General features: G+C 44.2%; 1 protein-coding gene across 9 annotated transcripts in view; it reads right to left on the bottom strand.

The window, feature by feature from the left end:
- Tnik (TRAF2 and NCK interacting kinase) overlaps positions 1-15,647 on the bottom strand; it is a 398,405-nt gene that overhangs the window by 60,302 nt on the left and 322,456 nt on the right. For 5 of the 9 annotated variants that reach the window (NM_001106422.1, XM_063281546.1, XM_017590730.3 and 2 more), the window contains 4 exon segments: positions 3,102-3,266; positions 8,871-9,059; positions 10,082-10,168; positions 10,939-11,049. In NM_001106422.1, coding sequence (NP_001099892.1) covers positions 3,102-3,266; positions 8,871-9,059; positions 10,082-10,168; positions 10,939-11,049 — 552 coding nt within the window. 9 annotated transcript variants of the gene reach the window in all.

The following is a 15,647-nucleotide window of genomic DNA, read 5'->3' as shown; positions in this document are numbered from 1 at the left end:
GCTTGGCCTGGTAGAAAGTAGGTAGGTTATGGGGTTCGTGTGAAGGACCCTGGGGGCTTTCACCAGCCTTACACCCACTGCCTCAGGTCAAGATTAGGCCAAGTAACAGCTTCCCACCTTGGGTTAAGGCTAGGCCAAGTTCCATTCTCCAACCACAGTTCTCGAAGGAGCAGGGACATTCTTGAAAAACCACAGAATGTACTGATAGTCACCTGATCCTCTGGTCCCAGATAGAGTTCGAATGCTTGTCAAATGCTTGCTAGCCAATAGATTCAAAGGTCAACATGCTTAGACAATAAGTTTAAACTGTAACCTTGCTGATGTAACCTGTACCCCTAAAAAATATAAAAACTGCTTGTTATATCCATTCTGGGTTGCCTTCTAGTCACTTGCCATGAGGGGCTGATGTGCCGGAAAAATAAACCTCTTGCATTTGCATCGAACTACATTCTTCTGTCTCTGGGGGTGGGGGTGGGGGTAGGGAGCTCATCCCCCCAAGGGGGGTCTCCTGGTCATTAAGACTCACTTCGAGCCTTACAATACTATTGTTCTATGTAAGAAGAAACACTCTAAATGTCTTTCCTTTTGTGAACTCACAAGGTTGACATAACCACCCTCCTTATTTCGGACATGAGCTATCCCAGGTACAAAGAAAGAGATTAGGTCACATCCTAGATCTTATGGCTGACATGTTGGAGTCTGAGCTGGAACCCTGTATTCTACTCCCAGAGCACATGCCTCTAAGCTCTGGAGTGTACTCTTTCTCTACCCACCGTGTGTGTGTATGTGTGTGTGTGTATGTGCGTGTGTGTGTGTACAGATACACATGTATGTGTGGAGGTCAGATGTGCCAACTTCAGAAATTTTACCCAGTTTATCATGTTTGTCTCTCTGTCTTTCTTTTCTTTTTCTTTCCTTCCTTCCTTCCTTCCTTCCTTCCTTCCTTCCTTCCTTCTTTCCTTCCTTCCTTCCTTCCTTTGACAGGGTCTGCTTGTAATCTCAGGTTGGTCTGAAAGTCAATGTAGTCAAGATGGCCTTTGACAACACACAGAAATCCACTTGCCTCTGTCTTCTGAGTGACAAGATTAAAGGCTTGTGGCACACTCGGCTTTCACTTGGTTCAAAACAGGGTTTCTCACTGGCTTTGAACTTGCAATTTGACTAAGCTACCTGACCAATAAGCCCTAAGGATCCTCCTGTCCCCCACTCCCCATTGCTGGGGTTACAAGCCTACCCTACCATGTCTGGATTTTATATGTGTGTTCTAGGGATTAAACTTGGGTTCTTACACGGACAACACTTTACTGAATGGGCCACCTCCTCAGGGTCCATAGTGTCCTGGTTTCTACAGGACTGGCTGTCCCCACTGAAAATACACACCATTTCCTGATATCCTGATTTCCTGAATCAGATGATTCTTGGGGCATTCCAGCAATGTGTTGCTGTTGTTCATGTAGAAATAATTTCTGGGATTTTTATTTGGCCTCTCAAGGAAAAGCATCATTTTGTGAATACTGAAGCCTGTCCTCTACCTCTGGGTGTATATTGCCCTCATAGGAGCCCAAATCCATCCGTGGGCCTGGCTCACATGGATCATGGCTGGAAAAAAGAATCTAGAGTGCTTCCTGAGTAACCTTCTCATTCAAGCAGTATCAATTTCCTATCAGTTTCATACAAGGCCCTGCCAAACCTGCTTTGGTCTATAATGTCTATTGGAATGTCACAGCGACATGCCAGAAAAATCCTCAAAGTTCTGTTCTACTGAGTGTTTTAAATAGAGCTTGAAAAGTTCACATGGATACAAATATCATTAGATACATTAATTAGCATTAAAACAAAACACATTGTGGTATCTAGTACAAAACCCACTCTCACGTTAGAAGACCATTCCAAGCACACCGAACAACCTGAAGCACCAAAGAAAGCTTGTCCAGGGAGTCTACTCTGTGTCCCTCATCATTTCAGAAGGGGCATTTCCCCACAGGGCTTTCCTTTAACAAGGCAAAGTTTCATTATAAGGTCAAAGTAGGTGTTTTTTAAAAGAAGAGAAATCCTTGTTTAAAAAAAAAAACCCTTTTTGGAGCATCTGTAAAAGAGAATTATATACAGATAAAAACAACCAGAGGAATGTATGTTAAAAGCTGGTTGGTGCTGAAAAAATCATGAATTTTGCTCATTACCACCAACTTAAAACCCAAGAAAGCCTTGATTTTTATCATTATTCCTTTAAGCTCCAGTTCAAACAGCAGCACACATTTCAAAGGTGACCTCCAAATGCACCGGAGAAGCCTTACCACAGCTGGGTGCCAGGAAGAAATTAAAGATGTTTGGGTGAAAAAGGTTGGATTACTTTTTTTTCCCCTCATGGAATTTCCATATTCTATTTCACTTTGAATTTCATCTTTGAAGAATTTACCAGAAAGCTCCTTTCCTAACAACAAAATAATCTTGTCCCACCAAACATCTTCATGCAGGGCCTCTAAGCCTCTAACAGGCACCAGAACCAACCTGGAAGGCTTTTTAAAGACTGCCAGGTCCAACCCTGTGTCTCTGGTCAGTAAGTCTGAAGCAGACCCAGGAATATGAATTTTTACCAAGTTCACTGGCTGCTGCTGGCTGCTGGCTGCTGGCTGCTGGCTGCTGGCTGCTGGCTTGGTATGCATGCCAGGAGAACCATTGGCTTAGAAGGCACACATTGATTTCACCAAGCCCATTTGATTTCTCCAGTTCAGATTTCTACCCCTATTTCAAGGAAGGGAAGAATACATGTATATAGTCTACCAAAGGTCTATATATGAATTTTAATTCTTCTGATTGTAATTCCAAGAATGGCTGTCCCCACCCTGTACTCTACAGCACTTGCATGGGTCTCCACAGGAGTCACTTTATCAAGAGTGACCTTGAAGTTGACTCAAGGTCATTAGCTCTATGCTTCCTGTCTATATTCTGGAGGCTCCTAATGCAGTGAGGCTTCTGTTCCCATGGATTCTATAATAAGGGTCTTTGCTTCATTGGTCCTATGCCATGCTAGAATATTGTAGATTTTTAATAAGTTTTCCTGGGCACAGGTTCCCACTGGAACAGAAGGGGGTTTATTATACCTGGGGATCAACAGGTCTGAGCATTGGGGGTGTCCGAGCAGGCTGAACCCCACTAATGCTGAAGGACTCTGATCTTGGGGGTAGGTTGGGGTCTGAGATCCTGTTGGCAACCTTGTGAGGCATGGCAGGTGAACTCTGTCGGTTGAGTCTTGAGCGTTCTTCCACCTAGAAGTCAAAGGAAAAGAAAATCTCAATGGTTAGAAGTTGGTGCCCTGTCCAGTAAGGATTTTCTGTAGTAATTTTTATGCATATCCATTGTTATGCCCCTCTGATGAATTCAAAGAGCACAGATGTGCCATTTCTATTTTGTAGCAAGATCTTTTCTTTCTCCTTTCTCTTTTTCCTCTCCTCTTTTCTTTTCTCCTTCTCATGGATGTATTTCCAGCAAGTATGCAGGACACTTGAGCTCATGACCTTACATCACCCATTAGCTTGCATTATGCCAGGTAACTGGGCATTCTTGGCCTGCTAAGAGCTTGCCTGGCATCCCTTGAGCTAATATCCTGCTGATTAGTCACAAAGTCATAGGATCAGGCAGGGAGATGGTGTGCCCTCCACATAATCAAAGGGGGCTATCGTAGGCATTGAGACAGCTTAGGGGGAAAATAGAAACTTGCTTTGGGTTGACTCATAAGACAAGGGGACAAGAGCCACACAAGGACTGGCGAGGGCGAAGTGGCACACAGGAGCTCTGCTCTTTTCTGCAGGCTGCTGATAGGCACGTGGGCGTCCTTGATGCTGCTTAATGACATGGCTGTCTTGCACAGACTTCCTGTATCATTTTCTTTTTCGCTTTAGGGCCCTTTCCTTTCAATTGTCTCTCCCTGCTACCCAAAATATACTGCTCCTCCCTGTGCTTTCCTTCCCAGTGTGGACTCTGTTACCCTATACCCTCCAGCTCTCCTCCTTTCTTCCCATATTCTAGCTCTTTCTGTTCTCCTCACCCCCACCTTCTCTCCTTTCAACCCATTGTCCTGTCTTATTCTCCAGTGTTTCACAGAACTAGTGCTTCTTTATAAACAGATTCTATATCACTATTGGTCAGCCCATATTTATAGTGGCGAGTAAGACTGTTGCCAAGGATGAATTTAAAGAGGAAGTTAAATTAACATGATGGACATCAAAAGACAAGATGGAAGTCATTAGTGAACAAAAGACTAAGACTTTTGTTCTAGGTTTATCTTACCCTTCCCCACACTTCTTAAGGATCAATATAATGGTTGTGCCTCTCAAAATGGCAAAACAATGTCACACACCAGTCTCCTCCCCCTGATAACTCATCAGAGCGAGTTCTTAACTCACTTCTGTTGGCTCAATATTCAGGTCTGTCTGTATATGTTTACGTACCAGCTAAGGGTTTTAAAATTTCTTTTTACTGCCTGATTTCAAACAAAATTCAAAAGTCCTATTGATTCTTATCTTTATTACCCTCTTTTGAATCTTTCTGGAGAGAAGTTCAATTTCCTATTCATATTAAGCCATAGATAAGAAATGGTCCACCAAGAATGAGGTGTGATATGAACATCTCCTCCCTCACTATGGCTTTGTGGGGCATGTCTAATTGGCATCCACTTGACTTTGGTTTTGAAATTCCATGTCCTAGAAGTTTCCTACACACCAAATCATACTGCCCACAAAAGGCCAGAGATATAAACTAGAAAATGTTCACCTTGTGAATGCATAAAGCATTCTATCAGCAGTAATTATTTGTCCATTATACAGAGCAGAAGAGCAAAGCTAGCTGTTGTTACAAGACCTCAAAGCCCCAAGAAGACAGCAACAGACAAACCCAGCCCATAGCATGCAATGTATAAGTTATAAATGCCAGACTTCTTGAAAGAAAAGACAGTGACACTTCTTTGGCCACTGAAATTCCTTATTTCCTCAATCATAAAGTATTCTACTTAAACAGCTCATGTTTGAGCTCAGGAACTCCGGAAAGTAGGTATGTTTCAGAAAAATATGTGGATCTCTACATTCTGGCCACCTGATATCCCAGGATGCACTGGTGGTATACAAATGAACATGTTTTCATGTGTTCAGAACCAAATGTATTCAGAGTGAAGCATCCTTGTAATGATTATTAGTGTTCGTTTTAACTGTCAAATACAGGGTAAAAAGTGAGTACTTACTTTTGCAAGTAAATTGTGTGTTTGATTAGTTGTGGAGAGAGGATGCTAAGCAACTCCTGGGCATATTTTCTAAGTTTTCAATCATGTCAGGCTGTAGTTTTACCCTAGAGTGTCTTAACTTGCAAGAGTCTATGTCATATCAAAATATATTGAAGGTCAAACGACAATCTCTGGGAGTTAGTTCTCTCCTAACATGTGCGTTCCAAGGATTGAACTCTGGTTGTCAGGTTTGAAAGATCATCTTTAGCTGATGAGCTATCTTGCTGTCCCTGAATGTAATTTTATTCCAATGGAAATCTTGCTTTTAAAGCCTTTGGGAAGGTTGTAACATGGACATGGTTTGCACCAAAATTTCTCCTTAAGTACTGGAGGAAAGATACCAAATGTTTGAAGTGGCATTTCGCAGAGAGAAAGCTGAGTGTACTCAGAAGCGGCTTCTACCAGGCTAAGGTCTGTCTCCTGAACAAAAGGCAGTTATGTGAGAAGAAAAGACAGTGGTTCCTCCACAGAGCAAAGATAAACACATCTCCTTGAGGACAGGTCTAGTAGCAAAGGATCCAATCCAACCTTCAGCTGTCAGGAAGATGGGAAAACCAGGGATTCCAATGGTTCAGTAAGGAAAAACTTATTGCACAAGCATGAAGACTTGAGTTCAAATCACCAGAACCTCAGTAAAGCCATATGTGATGTCTGCAGGGCAAATCTGTAACCTCAATGCTTTTATGGCAATATGAAAGGTGGAGGCCCTAGAAGGTCACATGCCAAGGGGCCTCATACACATAGCAGTGACGGGCATGCACTGCAGAGAGAAGACATGTTGGAATGCTAAAGCAATAGCAAGACCCCATGCATGGTCATGTAAGCAGAGCATCGTGCTGTAAGCTGGTGCAAGTTAAATACTATCTGGAGTGGTAGAGAGTGACACAGACCATCATACGCCATTTTAAGGCACATGAGAAAGGAAAAGGAATTCCTACCATCCAAAGGACAAAAAAAAAATGCTCAAATCCATACTAACACTTCCACAGAGCTAATCTCTCTCCCACTCAAATCAAGAAATAATGGGAGAATTCCAAAAGGAGTGAGCCTGCCTAACCAGCCTTTTAATGCAAAGACATTTGTGTTCCTTGCTGGCTGAAATCTGAAAATCAAATCCACAGCAACATCAAAGCCCAGTAGAATACTATGTCAAAGTTTGACTCCCAAAGATCAAATAGCTACATCATGTGGTACAAGGTGAGGGGGACAAGAGGATGCTGGGGCTTCCTGGCTGCCAGCCTAGCTCTAGCTTCAGTGACAGAGCCTGTATAAAGGGAATAATGTATATTCCCCTCTGGCCATCACTCATGCATGTATGGGTGCATATACTTTAATGACCACACACACACACACACACACACACACACACACACACACACACACACACACCACAGAGGATGAAGTATTGCATCCCATTGTTGATGAAAAATTGTTAATTTCGAGTAAAGTATAATCTAAAAGGGAAGGAAAATAGTTTCGGAGACAGACTGATGGTTATTTAGAAGCTAGATTATGTTAACAACACAGGAAGAGAAGGATGATCATGATATTGCTGAAGAATGTTTGCCCACGTGTCCAGGGGTTTATTAAGACCCAAGGAAGAACATTGGTGCCTGGGAAGTCTAGTATCGTCAATGATATCATCTACTAGATGCCACCTATATTTATGGAGGTGGCCAGAGATCCTCATATCTGGAGTGCTTGATGACACAGCTATGCTGGTTGTGTGCCCAGGTTTCTTTTACTGTCAGAGGGCTGGCCAGGAAACAGGGACATCAAAAGGTCAACAAGACTGCCTTGATGCTATCAGTATAGATTTGCCCCCCAAGAGAGCTTCTGAGAGTCTAAGATCTGTGAACTGATTATGAATAGAGAGATGGACCAGGGGCTTAATGATGGGGACAGGCAGACATAAGAAAACAGAGTCCCTATTTGTAGTCGATACTTGCTTTGAATGTTAATGGCATTAGCTTCCTAGAGAACACCCCTTCAGCTTTCCCCACAGTGATGTGGGCTGGAGCTGTGAGTCTAACTCAGTTGAGGGTTTGAACCCAGCATGGATAAGAAATGGCTTAGCAGTGGAAGAAAGCAGTGTGCCTCTGCCTGCCAGGCAGCCTGCTGCTTAATAGATAGGGATTCTGCTTACCCAAAGAAGTGGTATGGATTGTTAAGGAGTTCTGATGAGTAATCTTGATTGGCAACTTAATGAGATTTAGAGTCATCACGGAAGCAAATCTCTGTCCATATCTGTGAGGGATTAGCTAGATTTGAGTAACTGAGGTGGGAAGGCCAACCCTCTATGTATGTGGCTTATGCTATGCTATGGACTGGAGCCCTACACTGAATAAAAGGGGGAGTGTGAGCTGAACAGAGGCATCCTTCACTGTGATGTGAACACGAGGTGAGTGGCTGCCCCTTGCTCTTCCTGCTACCCTTTCTCTGCCATGGTAGACTGCATCTCCCAGAGCTGTAAGTCAAGATAAACTCCTCCTTTCTTAGGCTGCTATTGGAGGGTGTTTACTCATAACAACAAGAAAGAGCAGAAGTAACTGAGAGAGGGGTCAGTGCTGCCAGGGAGCAGCATCACAAAACCAAATGGTTGACCTGAGAAAGAACGGTAGCAGTTCCAGACAAAGGTCAATATGGAAATGATTACAGACTGTATCAGAAAGTGACTGAACATGATCGTTACTCTGATCAAAATGATTTGCTGTATAGACTCAGTTCTTAAACACTTGGAAAGTTATTTCACTATAGCAGTGAATGTCAATATGAACAGTTCAAACAGTATAAACAAGTATGGAACATTGCAGAAAATATTATCCTTTGATTGCTATCTTTCATTTCTGGGATGTTATTCATTCCAGAATCCTCTAAGATGTAAATGATATTCTTCCACTAATCGTCCACATGCCACATATCCAACAGGATTCTTTGTGTAAGTGTGGTAGGAGGAAGGTGTGTGTGTGTGTGTGTGTGTGTGTGTGTGTGTGTGTGTATGTGTGTGTGTATGTGTGTGTGTATGTATGTGTATGTGTATGTATGTGTGTATATGTACATGTGTGTGGACATCGAAAGCCAGCCTCCAGTTATCAGTTCCTGGGTGCCTGCTACCACCTCATATTTTGAGACAGTCTCTCAATCAGACCTAGAGCTCTTCTATCAGGACAGGCTAAATGACCAGTGAGCCCCAGGCACCCCTGTGTCTCCACCGCCCCTTTTCTGGGATAACAAGCCTTTGCCACCATGCCTGGCTTTTCATATGGGTACTAGGGATTGCACTCAAGTGTGTGTGTTTACAAGGCAAGCATTTCACCAACCAGACCATCTCCCTAATTCCTCTAAATAAACTCGTATATGGAAAAGTACTTTTTGCTTTTCCCTACAAACCCCCACTTTATTCACAGAGGTACACAAGAAAAACGCTATGACACATCACCCTTTCTCTGTAGTGATACTGTGCATCCTCTGGAAGTGAATCATGGCTCTCACCATGGGCTGTCTTCAAACTCTTCAGCATCATTGGATTCTGTGCTCTGAGTGATAGAACTCACAGTGAAAGCCTGGGCAATAGACACAGCAACTCTTCTGTCCTTACCTCCTTGGCCCAGGCAGGCTTCTCACTAGGACTCATGCCCTCCTTGTAATGGTACAATGGCTTCTTCTCCAGGGGCCTCTGCTCCTGCCGCTGGTGCTGGAGGGAAACCAGATAGTCCCGCTCTTGCTTTAGCTGCCGCTGCAGTCTTTCTGCTTGTCTCTGTTCTTCCAGTTGTTTGCGCTTATATTCCTACCCAGAGCAGGAAGAGCAAAGGAGAGATCACGTGACCACAGGAACCATATTACCACATGGGACAGCAGCAATGCATGTAACAGGGGCAAAATGGAACTGAAACAGAACTCCCAGAAGGTCAGGAGTGCCTCAAATAAGGCTAGGCCTCATGTTAGTGTCCACACAAGAATGTGTCAATAAAAACACTATTTCTTTAATAGCATTCCCTACAGAATATCCCTTGAAAAGTGACATGTCCTTGGGGAACTGTAACACAGATGTAGGGTAGTCAGACTGTCACCCGAGAAGGGGATCATCCGCTGCCTAATTTGGTAATTCAGCCATTCAAACATGTGTGATTGAATAAACAACCAAATTAATGATCGGAGATCAGATCTAAATCCTTTAAATAAAACCAGGACTCCTATGGAGCTTATGCATAAGATAAAACAAACAAACAAAACAACAGAATGCCATCCCATAGGAAATTCAGTTAAAAAAAATAAAAAAGCTATACCAAGAAGCCCATTTGGAGCTGTGCGGTAATAAAGTCCTTTTGGTGGATGCAGTGTGAGCAGGAAACAAACTCCACCCACTGTAAGGGGAGGAGTAACAGCCTGCATATGAGGGATGACCGCAGGGCTGAGCTGGCTCCCTGGCTGAGGTGCGTTTGCTGTGATTGTATTCCAGCATGTTTGCAAATGGCTTTATGAGTTACTCTGCAATAAACACAGCGGGTCTTGAAAGCGATTTGAACTTATAATTGGGCTGGATTCATGTTAAACTTTCACGAATGGATGGAGTTAATAAAGTGTGCTAAATGGTTGAGGACTTAACGAACTGGGGCAAGAAATTGTAGGAAGCCCCTGTGAGATTCTATGGTCTAGGGGGTTGGAAAGGAAGATCTCATATTTATAAGTGGCATGTTGGGAAGGGGAAACACAAAGACACACACACCCACGCACGCACTCACGCACACAGCGCACATGTATAAACACACGTAGGATGAACACCAAGCTGCCGAGTAGGTTTCCCATTACCAGAAGTAGAGCTTGCTCATGCAGTAGCTGCTGCTGTAAGATTTCTAACTGCCTTTGCTCTTCTTCTAGCTGTCGCCTGATGTACTCCTGAAGAGGCAGCAGCAGAGAATTGGGAAGAATAGAACGAGAGGGAAAGAGAGAGAAAGAACCAATGATTGCAAAGTGACAAGGGCTTCCAAGTACAATGCAGGATTGAGGAAGGGAAAAAAATACCCAACACCTCACCCAACAGGAAGAGGAGGCCATAGCAAAGCCAAGCCTTTCAATGCGGTCAAAAGCACAGCTCCTTTGCCCATTGCTGAGCTGGCTCAGCATTTCTTTGTCTGTTCGGTTTTAATGAGACTACTAGGTTAAAGCCTGTTATTAGCTTCCTCTCTTGTAGAGCCCATGGAATTAACAAGGCTGTAACGTTTTGAGGGCCCCATGCTGGTAACAGGGATAGAACACATGTACAAGGCTAGCTTGCTCACGGTCTGTGTAATAGAACCATCTCATAGCTCAGGGACTCCAGGTATGCGTTTATCAGTGAGAGAAGATACTATCAGGGGTTCAGAGTTGGAGAGCAGAGATGGGCTGGTCAGCATGGCTCATCTTCAGTGATGAAATAGTGGGGAACTTGGTTCAGTGCTGGGGAGTCAGAAGTTCCAGGTATGCCAGGGGAGGTCCTGGTTTGGGTAGGAAGCATGGGCATTCTCAAGCTGTGCACTTGACGTTTTGAATAGGTAAGAACTGTTGCTTGAGAAAAAGCAAAAGCCATAATAAAGCAGTCCTTGGAGACCGTGTCCCACGCCCCAGAGCTCCCTGGTGCTGCAGTTCCCATGAGGCCCTGCGTGAGTGGGCTTGCCACCTCCCAGTACCTGTTCGTGTTCTGCGCGCCTCCTCTCCTCCTCCCGGCGCATCTGCTCCTCATAGTGCCGGCGCTGTTCCCGCTCCTGCTGCTTCCGAAGCTCCTTTTCTCGCCTTTGTTGCTGTGGGATGACAAGCAGACATTGTGATAGCCGTGGGTGCTGGGTATGTTAGCATGAGATCTGCCCATTGACAGACAGGAGCTCTCAAGGACAGATGCCCAGATACTCCAAGGCTTTGCCTCCTGGGCTGCTGGCGACATACTGACAAGGAAGGGGTGGTATCACTGGAAGAGCTTGAAGGGGCTCGAGACCCCATATGTACAACAATGCCAAGCAACCAGAGCTTCCAGGGACTAAGCCACTACCTAAAGACTATGCATGGACTGACCCTGGACTCTGACCTCATAGGTAGCAATGAATATCCTAGTAAGAGCACCAGTGGAAGGGGAAGCTCTGGATCCTGCTAAGACTGAACCCCCAGTGAACGTGATTGTTGGGGGGAGGGCGGCAATAGGGGGAGGATGGGGAGGGGAACACCCATAAAGAAGGGGAGGGGGAGGGGTTAGGGGGATGTTGGCCCCATAAACTGGGAAAGGGAATAACACTCGAAATGTATATAAGAAATACTCAAGTTAATAATAATAATAATAATAATAAAAGCATCTGCTACAAAAGTTCTCAAGATAGAAAGTAAAAAAAAAAAAGAGAGAGAGAGAGAGAGAGAGATTCAGGGTTATGGAGACCACTTTGTCACTTGCCATGTATGTGGACTCTCATCAAGACATGGCGGTTGGAATTGTCAAACCAGGCTAGAAAAGATCATTGAGCTGTCATAGACTCTGGGACTCCACTGCAATAATTACATTCTTCAGTCATTCTAATATCATATCATACAAAGACTCCAAAGATAGAAGGATCAGAGAAGTGGAGTGGATAGTCAAGGCCACGGACCGAACAGAACTCAGAGTTTCCTGTCCAATCCACATCTGTTGCTCACACCAAGCTGCTTCTTTTGCCAGAGGAACCAGTTGTGACTGCAGACTTTATCTTCTTGCTCAGGTTAGACCTATGCTGAGAGGACTTCACCATGATCTCTTTGGCTTCCCCATCTCATACAATTCATACCTTCTGTGTCTATCTTGTTTAATCTTTACAAAAAGTCTTTGGAGGTAGATGCCATTATCCCAGATTTATATGAGAATACGGAGGCAGGGGGAGAGTAATTGTTCAAAGTCAGCCTTATGTTCCAAGACCTCAGCTCAACTGTTATGCAGAGACACAGGGAATGTAGCAGAAAACCCTCAAATTAGTCTGGCTCTTCGTTCCACTTTCAGGAAAGGAACGGGTTTAGGAGACCCTAGAACTAAGCAAAGGAGCTGGTGCCTCTCACACAGTGTCGTACCACTCCCCATCTCTGGAACACTAGAGCCTGTGTGGGGCATGGGAAGGGCTTTTGTGGCTGTCCTAGTAATTGGAGTCACATAACTGGCATTTAGCATGAGGGACGATATTGTATGTTACAATGCATAGGATCACACTTAAAACAATGTGCTCTCTAGATACACTGCTAGTATCTATTTGGGATAGCTGTGGCCTTCTGTGTCCGATCCTGTACTAGCTTTGATTTCTTCTCCTCAGGAAGGTCTGAGAAAACAAACCAGGGACCACTCCCTGTGACATTCTCACTTTATTGCATAGTGAAGAGAGTTGAGATGATCCACAGAGAACAGCCTCTGACCACATTACACTGACAAGCCAGTTCTGCATAACCAGGAAAAGAGCCATCCCACCCTGAAACCAGATACCAGAAAGAGCCACGGGCCCTCAAAATGCCAAGAAACCCAAGCAAAAGCCTTGCTGCTCAAGTTTTTGCCACAATCTTCCAGACATGCTGCCTATCAGTGACGCAAGAACGTCAGGATGGAAGTGGTCCTTTAGGACTCCATTGTTGCCTGTCTTGACAATTCCTTCTCCATCTTGCACAGTATGTGAACAAGACCCTCTGCAGGGCTTTGTGCAAATGATACAACAGGCCTTACATTTTCAGAAGGCCTTAAACAGTTATGCACAAGGGCAAGACTAGACACCAAAAAAGCAGGGTGAAGCTTTCTTGCAGATCTAAGCGTGAGCCTCCAGGGCATCGATGATGTAGCACAGGCTAGCCACGTCCCTCTGTTCATCGTTACTGCTGAAGAAGGAGAAATTGCAAACTGAAGAAAGTTTCCAGATTTCTAGTCACTCTAAAACGTATGGAATTATAAGCAGGTCAACATAACGTTGGGAGGTGCTGGTGACCTGCGTGTGAGAGTGTGTAGAGGTCTTAGCAGAGAAAGAACTGGAAGAGCTTGAAGGGGCTCGAGACCCCATGTGAACAACAATGCCAAGCAACCAGAGCTTCCAGGGACTAAGCCACTACCTAAAGACTATACATGGACTGACCCTGGACTCTGACCTCATAGGAAGCAATGAATATCCTAGTAAGAGCACCAGTGGAAGGGGAAGCCCTGGGTCCTGCTAAGACTGAACCCCCAGTGAACTAGACTGGTGGGGGGAGGGCGGCAATGGGGGGAGGGTCGGGAGGGGAACACCCATAAGGAAGGGGAGGGGGGAGGGGGATGTTTGCCCGGATACCAGGAAAGGGAATAACACTCGAAATGTATATAAGAAATACTCAAGTTAATAATAATAAAAAAAAAAAGAAGAGAGAAAAAAACATGGGTGTGTGGAACACAGACAAGCCATTATTTGTTTCGTAGGAAAAAATAATTCAGAGGAACATGATGAGGAAACATCATTGTAGGAACTGACTGATAAATTTGGATTACAGACCCAAGGCACAGACATTTTCAACACTCGACTTGGACTGCATTGGTGTAAGCCCAGAGACTAAAACAATTATGTGTGTAGGTCTGGCTCCTGGTGGAGTATAACCCTCATTTAGCTAACATTTCAAGTTTGTTACCCTTACTGGTTTCTTCCTTGAGGAAAAGAATAATCAAGCCGTTTGAAGATTTAGCTGAATTTTATGTGGAAGAGTTGTCCATTTTCAGCCTGTCTGCCAGGAATCAATACTGTTCTATAATTACATGCCACTCAGGATCCCACACAAGGTATACACAATATTGATTGAGGCTCAAGAAGGTAGGGCTTCCCAAGTGTTCAGCACCGTCTGAGAAACACACTAAAGAAATGGCTAATAATTAATAATGATCTCACTCAGATCAGCCACTGGTCACACACAGAGGCATCTGCCAGGGCTTTGTTTCCTGCTGTGAAGTTAGAAAAATAAATTACTTTCCCAGCCTTCTGAGGGCAGCCCGCCAATTTCCACCTGTGTGTCTCAAGGTCGATGTCTTTCCTAGAAAGATGTTTGCTTTCTCTCCTCCTGGGCATCCTGTTGTTGGAGGGGACATCAAAACCTGTTGAAGAAAATTTCTTGCTCCAAGGAGACCCTTACAAAGCCTTTGGTGTCTCTTGCTAGAAGCAGCTTTTCAAGGACAAGATCGATGCTTAACTTCGGCTCAATTTCAACCTCATATGTGGGTCCTGGTACCTGGCAGATGCATGCAAAACCATGTTGTGCTAAAAGTATACTGCATGGTTGTAATCCTACCTCGTACTTGAAAGGCTGAGGCAGAGGGAATACCATGAATTAAAGATTAGTCAGGGCTATACAGAAAAGTTTTGAACTCCACAGAATAAAATCCTTGGTGCAAGAAAAGAAAACAACACACTCTTCTCTTAAAGTGTTTTGGAGTTTTCTTATCAGTACTAATGGTGTGTATTGCATCATAATTCGTACTACTTTTTTGTGTTTTATCAAATTTGTGATCTAGATTGACATTACTTATGTGTCCCTGTTCCACACCAGATTTTATCTTTTAAGAGATTTATTTATTGAATCTTTAGTTATATATGTGTGTATGGCTGAATGAATTTATGTATACCACACACATGCAGAGCCCTAAGATGTAAGAAGGGAGTGTTCGGTCCCCCTGGAACTGGAGTTATAGGCAGCTGTTAGTCACCCAGTATGGATTGTAGAATTTGAACTCTGGTCCTTTGCAAGGTCAGAAGCCCTCTTAACTGTTGAGGCCACTATTGCTCCATCCCTCCAGCTTTTTGCCTTATCTGTTCCTCACACACATTGAATCACTACTCATTTTTGTTGGGTTGAAGACTACAGGCCAGAAAGACATCCCAAGGGGAGTGTGCTGATTGGTTTTAACTGTCTACTTGACACCAACTAGAATCACCTGGGACAGAAGTCTCAATTCAGGAATTGTCTAGGTCAGGATGGCCTGTGGACAGGTCTACAGGAAGTTGTCTTGATTGTTAATTGATGGAGGAGGAACCAGACCACTGTAGGCAACACCATTCCCTGGGCTAGGCTGTATGGAGTGAGGAAAGCTAGCTGAAAGCAAGCTAGCAGCATAGGTTTACTGTTCTGCTCTTGATCATGGATATGGTGTAACCAGCTGCTTGAGTCCATTCAATAATGGATGTAAGGTGGAATTTTAAGCCAAATAAGCCCTTGCTGTCCATCCAAAGTTGCTTTTTCAGTCAGGGTATTCGACAAAGCAATGGAAAGAAAACTAGGGCAGAGAGAAAGAAAGCCTTGTGGAGACTGAGAGCAGACCTGCCCTTCCGAGGCAGCTCTCACAGGCCAGAAAGTGCTTCACAGCAAATCCACAGAAGATTGAGAATGCTACAAAGAA

This window comes from Rattus norvegicus, chromosome 2 (assembly GCF_036323735.1).
Source record: "Rattus norvegicus strain BN/NHsdMcwi chromosome 2, GRCr8, whole genome shotgun sequence".
Taxonomy (NCBI): domain Eukaryota; kingdom Metazoa; phylum Chordata; class Mammalia; order Rodentia; family Muridae; genus Rattus; species Rattus norvegicus.
This window is presented reverse-complemented; position numbering and strand designations above follow the sequence as displayed.